Below are 11,016 nucleotides of genomic sequence, written 5' to 3'. Positions count from 1 at the left end.
GCGTTCTGGGGCGGTGGAGGCGAGGAACAACATAACGCCGCATGCGGCGAGGCCGACGATGACAATGAAGATGCCTTCAAGTTCGACGAGGCCGGACACAAAGAAGAAGAAAAAATCATTGTTTCAAATATCAAGACAAGTGTCCTCCTACAGATCTAGAAGGAAGACCGTTGACTTGGGAATGAATTTAGGCCCTAATACCATGTTGAAATTCAGAATAATGCAGAATTTTTATTGATATAAAATTGGTATAAATAACCCTTACATGAATCCTAGAATAGAAAAGACAAAAAAATGGTAGTAATAATATAAAAGGAAAGATTTAACTCATAATATTTCCATTTAATCAAATCATATTAATTATTTTAGAGATAAAAGAAAAAACATAAAATAAAAAAACCTAAAATAAGAAATGGAATAGATCCAATTCAAAGAAATAAATATAAAATAGGAAAGTAAATAACTCCTAATAAAAAAAAACTTTATTTCTCATAATTTCTCACAAGAATAAATTATTTTTAAGTATAACTCCTAACAAATACAACTTTTGCTTAACTTTTAAAAGTGAAATAAAACTTTTTTGTATAAGTTTATGACAATGAAGTGTGATAAACATAAATATCAAACTTTAGAGGAGTGAAATATGTAAATACATAACATTGTGAGGTATATATGTAAATTTCTCAAAAATAGAATAAAAGACTCTGCATCTGCGTAAAATTTTGTATTGCCTGCAGTCAAGTTTTTGTAGCATTCATATATTAATAGGCCTAATGGCATTGGAGCAAAATATTAGAGAATATTAACATAAAAGCTTGTGGATTTTGTTCATCTTCGTATAGAATCTGAGCACAACTCATTTGCACAGCATACGCATAACTTGGATGAGAATATTCTCAGAAAATTTTGATTGTTCATTATGACAATTATAAGCTTTTCACTTATGTTAATAAGAAGTTTGTGAAATTTAGAACTTGTGATAATGTCATGGTGCCTTTAACTCCCGTTATAAATCTTCTAAGAAATTGAATGCACAAAAGGCATGACCATTCAAAATTTTACAAAGCTTCGGAACCAACAACAACAGATAGAGAATCCCGAAGAAACTCTAATATTAAATCAATTTTTAATATGGTTGATTTGACCTTATTTAATGAGCCCACTGTGAACTTCTTAATTTTTTTTTATTTATTTTCACCTCTTCATTATGGGTTTATATACAATCAACTGCTTCAATAAAACATATTCCTAAAGCAATTCAAGATGATTAAAGATTGTCTCGGCTTCCTAAAGCTATTACTGACGATAAGATTGTCCATTAGTGATGATGGATTTCACGAATATCTTGTCAACTAACTAGACAACATATTTGTGATGATTCATCGATTTCTTTATGTAAAGCACATTATTTTTTTTATGGATATAAAATCTTGTTCACTGACGAGACAACATGTTGTGATGATTCATGGAGTTCTTTATGTAAAGCATTTTGTTTTTTTTTTTTGGATATAAAAGGTGGGTTATCTATGGCATTATAAAGATAACGAGGAAATATATATTATTATTTAAAGAAGAAGAATAAAATAAAAACTAAAGAGCTTTATTAGGGAGCTTACCAAAGAATCCTAATATGAAAATACAACCATGCTTTGCCTTTCATTGCATACAATTAATGCCTTAATTATTTCAATCCAACATTTATTTTAGAGCAACTCACTATATATTTATAAGTATAAAAGTACACACAATTGCATTATTTCATTAAGGAAAAAAAAATTAAAATCATCAAAATCTGACTGCATGATTGATTATCAGTTGCCACCTTGCTCAATTGAAGAGAAGCTTGATTATAAAGAATCCAAAATTTCCTTGTAACAAAGCCTTGAAAGAATGTAGAGAGAGTGGGGAAAATATCAAATGTTTATTTTTTTGTTTAAAGTTTAAGCCATCCCTCATTAAAAAGAGAGGAGATAACAATAACTAGTCTTTATGATGATTGATACATCATCAACAAATTTTTATACTATAACGCGAATCTCAAGTTATGACACAAATCTTGAGATATTTTATGGACAAGAAATACCCAAACTCAAATTAAAAATCATCAGAGACTTCAATTTTAGCAAACTTATAGTCAAACTGATCAGCTCAATGAAACAGACCCAATTACACCAAAATTGATCAACAGTCAGATCTAAGCCCTTGTCAAGTTGTTATATTATTTTTGAAAGCTTTGAATGGCTAATTAGAAAATAAAATGGATTCCAAATCTGACAAACTTGTCGTCGAATTGAGCATCTTAATGAGACGAATCCAATGAGCCCAAGATCATTCAATTCTGACATCATTACGGTGCTAAAATGTCCACAAAATGTTGTCTGATCGTGGGAATCACTCTGGGTAGTTTGATCATTTGAATTTTTTTCTTATTTACATGAGAGGCTACTCCCAAACTCTATAAGAGCCCAACTTCCATAAGGAGGGTCCGAAAGACCAAGACTTGGAGCTAAAATGAGAACTAGACGGAGAACAGGGAGCCAGAATCCATCGTTGTTTTGGACCGAAGACCCGAAAAACATTTCCTGCTCTCATAGCTACCGACTGTCGTCAACTAATTCTCGTTAGCCGCAGTCGACCACCATCGTTTACCCTTTGCTTTTTGCAATGAAACACCATGCAAAGTAACAACCTACGTCGCAGAGTAATGAAACACCTTACGGAGCAGCACGTCCTACACAGAAGGTTGTGCAATGATGCACCTCAAAGACAATGCACCGAAGTTTTGACAACTACTCACAATTGCAATCGCTCCTGATCGTTATATAATGGGTTTTTCTGCATCCGAATATCGTACTACAAGAAACTGTTTAAACCTTTTCCACTTATGGGATAAAGACTTGTACGTGTACTGAATAACTATTTATAGATCATTCTGACTGGGCTAGGCCCCGTGATTTTTTCTTCTTTTGGGTTTTCCACATAAAAATTTTAGGTGTTTTTATCTATCACTTATATTGCCTGTGTGTGTATTGGACTTTCAAGTAATGCTAAGACCATAAATAAGTACTCTAGAGCCGCAAATCTTTCGACACACAACAATGATCAATATCTTCTTTGATTGCTCCACCCTTGTTTGAAAATATTGATTAAACAATCCTTCTATAAAAAAGATGATGTTCCATCTTATATTTAAATAATAAAATTGAAGTAAATTCTTTCTAAAATTAAGTAATAATCATGATAAAAATCAACTTCTTCCAAAATGATACTAACAACATAAAACTTTTCAAATCATAAAATATTTTATAAATTAATGATCATTGTATCATTTTCCTAAATGGATGATGAGAATGGTATACACAATTTTTTTTCATTTTTTGCATCTGGATGATTAGGTTTGATGGAGAAGTTCAAAGATAATAAGGAGGATCTACATTTGATTTTTATTGGTTTAGAACAAGCTTACGATAAAGTTCCAAGAGATATCCTTTGGAGTGTTCTTCAGAAAAAAGGTGTTGATATAACTTATATTCAAGCCATTAAAAATATGTATACTAGAGCTATTACTTCTAGAGCTATTGAAGGAGGATTGACCAAATATTTTTCTATTCTTTTGTTCGAACTGAAGGAGGATTGACCAAATATTTTCTTATTAGGGATCGGTTACATCAGGGATCGGTTTTAAGCCCATATCTTTTTGCTTTAATTATGGATGGTCTTACTGGACATTTATAGGAGAATGTACTTTATTGTATGTTTTTTGTTGTTGATATCCTTCTCGTGGATAAGACGAGAGAAAAATCCCAGGAAAAACTTGAATTATAGAGGTCTACATAGAAGTCTAAAGGCCTTCATTTGAGTAGAACTAAAATTGAATACATGGAATGTAATTTTAGTAGTAGTAGCTCTAGTGACAGAAGTGTAACTTTGGGTGATCAAATTATTAAAAGGTGTGAACGATTTAGATATTTCGGGTCTGTTGTTCAAAGCGATGGGGATATATATGGGAATGTTAATAGTAGAATTCAAGTTGGTTGGTTGAAGTGGAGGAATGCTTCAGGCCTTTTGTATGATAGAAAAGTACCGCTTAGACTGAAAGGAAAATTTTATAAGATAGTGGTAGAGACCTGCAATGCTCTATAGCGCTGAATGTTGGCCTTTAAAAGAGAAGCATAACACTAAGTTAAGTGTTGTCGAGATGAGAATGATTAGGTGGATGAGTGGCTTTACACTTAAGAGACAAAATGTAAAATGAATATGTCCGTGATAAGGTTGGTGTAGCTCCAGCGACGGACAAAATTAGAGAGAGTCGGCTTAGATAGTTTGGTCACATTAATCGTCTATTATTTGATGATCTGATTAGGAGAGTAGATGTTTTAGATTCGACTTATATTAAGAAAGACAGAGGTAGACCTAGGACGACTTGGGATTATTGTATAAAAAAATGATCTTAATTTATTAGAGCTAAATGAAAATATGACACTAAATAGGACGTAATGAAGCAAAAGGATTCATGTAACCGACCCCACGTAGTGGGATTATGGCTTTGTTGTTGTTTTTGTTGTTGTTTTTGCATTTGGATGATTAACTGCTTACAGTCATGATTGCACGTATAAGACATCTAAAGAATTTTTCAAGCTAATAAAACATTTGCGTGCTTATGAAAATTAAATTTATATAATGACATTCCACATCATTATGTCTTTGATTTGCTTGATGAGTATTGAAATGCTAAATTTAGTCAAATTCAAAAAAATCAGGCCAATTAGATTAAATTTGTTTGTTAATTTATGTTGGATGTCAAAAAAGCTCGTTGTTTGCAAACAATTCGTGTTCGGCTCATTAGGGAGTTCGTGTTCAATTCGTTCGATAAGCAAACGAGACGAACACAAACAATTTTTTTCATTCGATTTATAAACGAAACAAAAACGAACAGTTATTTGTATGATCGCGTTTGAATCGTTATTGTTCGAAATATAAAATAATTTAAAATAATTATATATAAAAAATTTACCATATTTTAAAAATAATTATGTACTCTAAAAATTTATCACATGTTAAAAAATTAAATCCTATAAGTTATAATCTGATCTCCAGGTTCGTCTCTTAACTTAAATTTTCTTATATTTCTTTTAGATTTATTTAGTTTCTTTGAGTGAAACCTTATTTTTTGGAGTGAAATCTCGCATATTGTTCTAGATCTAAATTTTTTTATGAATGAGATATGATATTATAGTTTTATTGTGAGTTGTGTTTCGACTGTTTTGCATTTGTATTGTGATTCATACAGGTCTAAACATTAATTTCATATAAGTTTAAGCTTTTGAAAGATTTCAAACAATTCGAACAATACAAATAAATTTGTAAGATTTTGAACAATTTAACCAATTCAAAAAATTCGAACATTTCAAACGTATTTCAAACAAATCAAACCGAACACGAACAATAACTTCATGAATAATTTCAAACATGAGCCTATTTCAAACACACGTAATTTCAAACGAACCGAACACGAACACGAACATGAGCTCTGTTCGTTCTTGTTCGGTTCATTTACACCCCTAGTTGGAAGCATGCTTCAAATAATTTATAGTTCAGGCGTGTCCAAGATGGAGGCAAGGAGAAAAGGTGTAACTAGTTTTTCCTAACTTGATTGGTCCTTCTGATTTGGAAATTGAGTTGGTTTTAGTTAAGGTTACTAAATTTAATCATATAAAAAATATGCTACTTGTAATGATTTCAATGAAGTTTATAAAACTTAATAATGAAAGTCTTTGCTTAATAAATACTACATAATTAACAATAATTATTCAAGTTTATGTATCCCTGATTGATCTTTGCATATATTTTAAAATTTAGAATTATTTGTTAGGGGTTTTGCCTGTCATGTAGTGATAAAACTATTGCCATGAATGAAGATAGATAATTTTGTCCAAGTCTAAAGAGAGATGTGACAAGAATAATCTCTAGACTTCCTTACAGCACATCGCATGATAAAAACATAAATATGATAACGCCAACTACATGATATTCCTCAATGCTCCCACACCCCGTCTATTTATCATAACTATCTTCCTCCTCCAGACAAATATTTAGCAATGCCCAGTGAATGGAGTGTGAGATTGTCTTAAAACTAGAGAGAAAAAGAGTTCATGTAGAGCAAACTTTGAGGTTCATCGTGAAAATGATTTCGCTAAGCAAACACATTTGTTTTACCAGCTTTTTGTCTCTTTTCATTTCCAACATTCATAAATTAAAATTATAGTAGTTAAAATGAAAAGAAGATCAACTAATGGAGTAAGAGCACTGTGATGAATGATAAGACCGCATATAATGTAATGACTTGAGTATTTTAGGCATGAAGGTTACGATCAAATATCGACCTGCAAAATATGTTTCATACCATTTTGGGTTTTGAAACTTGAATCAGTGCTTCTTAGAGGCATTTTCATAGATAGATAAAGAATGACCGAAGGCTATTATACGAGCCCCAAACCACCCTTATGTGCTAACTATTCGAGGACCGCCCTCACTATCGACAAATTGGCCAGAGGAGGATTTGACCTGAGAGGAATTATGAATATATTATTGTACTAAAACTTTATAGATAAAAGTGAATATTATAATTTACACTTTTGATAAGAGTTTTATGAACTTGTTTGATATTTAGAAAATCGTACTCTCTTCTCACTATCTTGCATTTGTTTTCAATCGAGAGAATCGTCATTGGCAAGAATTGTAGTACTCTACCACTCAATTCAACCTAGACCATCTCCGTTGATTTTGATTTCCTTGTTGAGGAAGGATGTTCAAGTCAATAATTGTATGTCTATAATTCACATTTTTTTCTATAGGTCCGCAACACCTTCTTCACCAATCAATATTATATTCTTGATATCTACTAAGTTTTAATGAACAACATTTTCTATATTGGTAAATGATTCTACATAGAGTTGCATAAATTCCTTCATGAAATTGCTCAATGTGGTTCGATACTTCCTTAATGGGCATAGCATATTAAACCCATATTGACTATTAATACCAGCAAAGATTTATCCTTTTCAGTGATATATATGTGATGGGAGTACAACAACAACAACAAAACTCTATCCCACTAACTGAGACCGACTGTAAGTGATGAGATTATGAGGGAAAAATCACAGTTTTTAGCAAAAAAAACAATCTTTAACCTTCTAAAGTAAACAAAACCTTTGGAACTATTAGTAAGGAGTTTCTTTGGTTATCTGAGAAATTTGACGTATCAAACATTATGATCACTTTTAAAAAGAAAGAAACTTTAAGTAATGTGGCATAATATCATGACAAATACTTCAATAACTAGGGCACTCTAGACAATCAATCATTTGATGTTTCGCAAGGCTATCAAATCACATTAAAAATATTTTTAACCAAAATTCCTTGAAAATAATTTCTCATGGATAAATTATCGATGAAAAAAGAAGATAGAAAAAAGATGGAGCGAGTTCATAGAGGGGTTGATAGAACTGGTTAATGAAGGTCAAATGGAATATGGCTCATGGAGTTATCAATGGAAATAGGTATCCTCTTAACCTGATAACAATCATTCTCAATTATCAACAACAATAAGAGACCTTATTACAAATTGCAAACTCCAAAGCTCCAAAGCGAACAACAAGATATTCTCAACCAATGTCAAAGATCTTGTAGTTTTCACGAATGAAATGATAAAAGTTAAAAAAAAATCCCAAAAAGAGTCACCTCAATTGTGGATCCTATAAAGAAACAAATGGGTGGGTTTGTTAACATGCTAATTGGTTTAATCTTTTAATTGAACAATATAAAATGTGAGTAAAACAAAATGATTGTTAGTTTCTTTAAATTTAGAAGGAAAACAAGACCAAAATAATTTATGAAGATTGTACATCATAGTTCTAATAGTGTGAATACATGCTCTTGTAGATTGAGCGCATCAAACGAATTTACCATGGGCATTTTGATACCCAACAATATAGAAGGCATTTAGTTATAAAGAAGGTTTTAAAAACTAAACAAGATTGGCCGGTTCGACCGAAACCACGAACCAGGTTCAAGGCAGGTTCCAGTTCGGCCAAAACCCACATCCTATGTCAAACCACTCAAAAAATAGTTGAAACGCCAGTTTGATCATTAAACCGAAGAATAGGGACATGTTCCTGGTCCATTTTTCTGTCGCTAGCGCCAACCGTTCCATCTCCAATTTGAGTTATTTGGCATGACATCAAATTTTCTGTCTGCTACATACAAGTGCTGCAGCCAACAGCTATAGCCTATAAGCCTATAAGGCTATAACATATTAAACTATTATAAAATAAGTGTATAAGATTTTAAGGAGAAAGGAGTCCTAAAGAGTACAAAGTAAAAGCATCTCAACGCAAATGCGCAAACAAGACTAACATTTTATATTTTTTCATATTAATAAGAATTATAAATTATTTCATATAAAATTTTGTTACATACAATAATAATTTATATAACATATTAAATTATTTCAAACAACTGAAATAACAATAAAATATTAAAATATATAAAAATTTTACTCTTATTAAAATAATTTGAGAATTTATTTTTTAAATAATTATCTTTATTTTAAAAGAATAATTAGCTTAAAATCACTCAAAGATAAATTAATTTTAATATCTAACACCTAAACTTTCACTTTTCTAAACATAACACTTAAATCTTTAATATCACCTCCAAAATATACCACTATTAAAAATAAAAAGGATTTGATTGAATTTGGCAAAATTGATTGGAGAGATGATTTTACTATGTTATATTATTCATTGTAACAAAATTTGTAAGGCATCCTTTATGTTATTAACTTATTATTACATAATTTATGCTATTTTTAAATAAATTTATGATTTATTATGTTATCCGGCTGAACTGGCCAACCCCGGTTCAACATTTAAAACTTGAACCTCTTCCTTTAACGATTCAATGTCCAGACCGATTTTCAAAACACTGGTTACAAGACATCATTTGAAAGTGATTTATATATAAATCCCAATAATTTCCTAAATATTTGATGCAATCTTAAAGGTCCACATGCTCATAGTAGTAATAATAGAATAATTACAAAGATTAAGATGATTGTATCATATTAGAAGGAACTTTGCACAAGTGAAATATCCCAGAGGCTCCTCTTAGAAAACCTTTTAGGAACATTTGGGGTTCCTTCTTAGGAGGTCAACCTGGGAGTTCTTCTCAGGGGTTATTAATTCTCCTCAAGAAATCTCCTCGACGGATTCATTGCAGAATTATCTTGGTTCCTCTTGGTTTATATTGAGAACCCTTAAAACACTCTCAATTAGCATACTCAATCATAGCATTCCTTTAAATCCCTGAATCTTCCTCAACATGCCTCTTACACAAGTCTCATCAAGCATTTAGAACAATATCATGCAATATCAGGCTAATTAAGCCAGCAGTAAAGCACATTCAATGAGGTACAACACCACCCACACTCGGTAGCAAACCCATGACTGGCAAGTTACAGTAAGTGAGTTGTCACCTCCAAAATCTTGGAATTTTCAGTTTGTCATGCATGAAAGGGACCACAGCTCGCCATTGTTAAGAACAATACTTGCTAGCGACCAACGACAAGAAAGGTTGTCGAGGATGAATTTAGTCCAAAATAGATTCAGATCCACTCGAATCTTTCATAGTATAGCATTACGGTATGCTAAAAAATCACGCTCAGCATAAAATGAATAACAAACTCAAAATAGCAACCAATACGTGCAATAAATCACAGAAAGTCGAAACAACATTACCGGAAAACTAATTGCTAAATTTTGGACGACTTACACCAAAATCCATATTGCACCAACAAGGGGGATTGCGCCCCATATCAATCCACACATCAGACCCGCCACTTGCCGAATCCAATGCAGAACATCTCCCAATTGATCCTAAAAAAGGCACCAAAAGACATCATATTCCATTATCGCGCCCAGTTCATAAGCGTAGAATTCAAAAAAGATAGATGAATGAATGTTACAACAAACTAAAACGCCTTGATGATCAATCCGGCGTCTAATAAAGAGGCCTACCTTGTCCCAAGAAGCTTCCGGATCGAGCAATTTTGCGAACTTGAAGGGGAGAGCATGGCCGTTCTGGTGCTCAAGTTTGGCCTTTGCAGATTTCGCCTTCTTCATTTCCTGACGATTGGATGTGCCGCCGAAAAGTCGAATTTACCTGCTCGGAGGCTCGGCCCTCGCTTCTAGTTCTTCTGTGGATCTCATAGGTCACGAAGAAGGCCCAATGCTAGGGTTTCGCCGACGATACGGAGACGAGAAGCGATGCCTACGAGGAGAAAACGTAGGGGAAAGCGAACAGACCGGATCGGAAGTCAAGGGCCAAAAACCAAGCGAGCCTCATTTTAAATCAAGATAAATTTACATACATGCCACTTAACTCTTCCATATTTACACAAAAATCAACTAAACTTTTATATTTATATTTGTAATAATTTCATTTGACAAATTTATGCATCAAAATATGTAATTAATTTTTTAAGATTAGGTGATAGTGATATTTTTGATGTGATATTAAACATTTTGAGGGTTCTACATAGAAATATTCTTCCATTCTTTGGCTGCTATTTTTGCTCGTTCTTACAAAATATTAAGCATAGTAGACAAGTGTGTGACAATATCTTACAAAACGACCAAGAACTTCAATCTAATTCAATTTTTGTTTGCAAAGCTCCTAGCAATTATTCATGACCTAGATAAATCAATTTTAATAATTGGTGAAACTTCTAGATTTGGCTTGTATGGGCTCACATGGACTTGGATTGAGCTCACAAGAGTATGACTTGGTGCGGCTAACTTGGCTCAAACAAATTCGCAAGAGGGTTGGCTAAATGAAGAGCCAAAATCAATTTAATGAAAATGTTTTCATAATAGACTTGAATGAGGTTTAATGTTGTGTTCGAGTAGAGTTCTTTTTGGGTTAAGATTTGGCTTATAGATCAATTCAAATTAGGCT

The 11,016-nt window shown here is 32.4% G+C and overlaps 1 protein-coding gene across 1 annotated transcript in view; it reads right to left on the bottom strand.

The window, feature by feature from the left end:
* Positions 1-10,390, bottom strand: part of LOC110022917 (uncharacterized protein C20orf24 homolog) — a 14,813-nt gene extending 4,423 nt beyond the window's left edge. The window contains exons 1-2 of the mRNA XM_020722076.1: positions 10,077-10,390; positions 9,832-9,935 (exon numbers count right to left, since the gene is read on the bottom strand). Of these exons, the coding sequence (XP_020577735.1) occupies positions 9,832-9,935; positions 10,077-10,181 (209 nt within the window). The 5' untranslated portion in view covers positions 10,182-10,390. The remainder of the gene's footprint in view (positions 1-9,831; positions 9,936-10,076) is intronic.
* Between the last annotated feature and the right edge of the window lie 626 nt (positions 10,391-11,016).

This window comes from Phalaenopsis equestris, unplaced genomic scaffold (assembly GCF_001263595.1).
Source record: "Phalaenopsis equestris unplaced genomic scaffold, ASM126359v1 Scaffold000203, whole genome shotgun sequence".
Lineage (NCBI taxonomy): Eukaryota > Viridiplantae > Streptophyta > Magnoliopsida > Asparagales > Orchidaceae > Phalaenopsis > Phalaenopsis equestris.
Note: the sequence above shows the minus strand (reverse complement) of the source record. Positions and strands in the feature narration are given on the sequence as shown.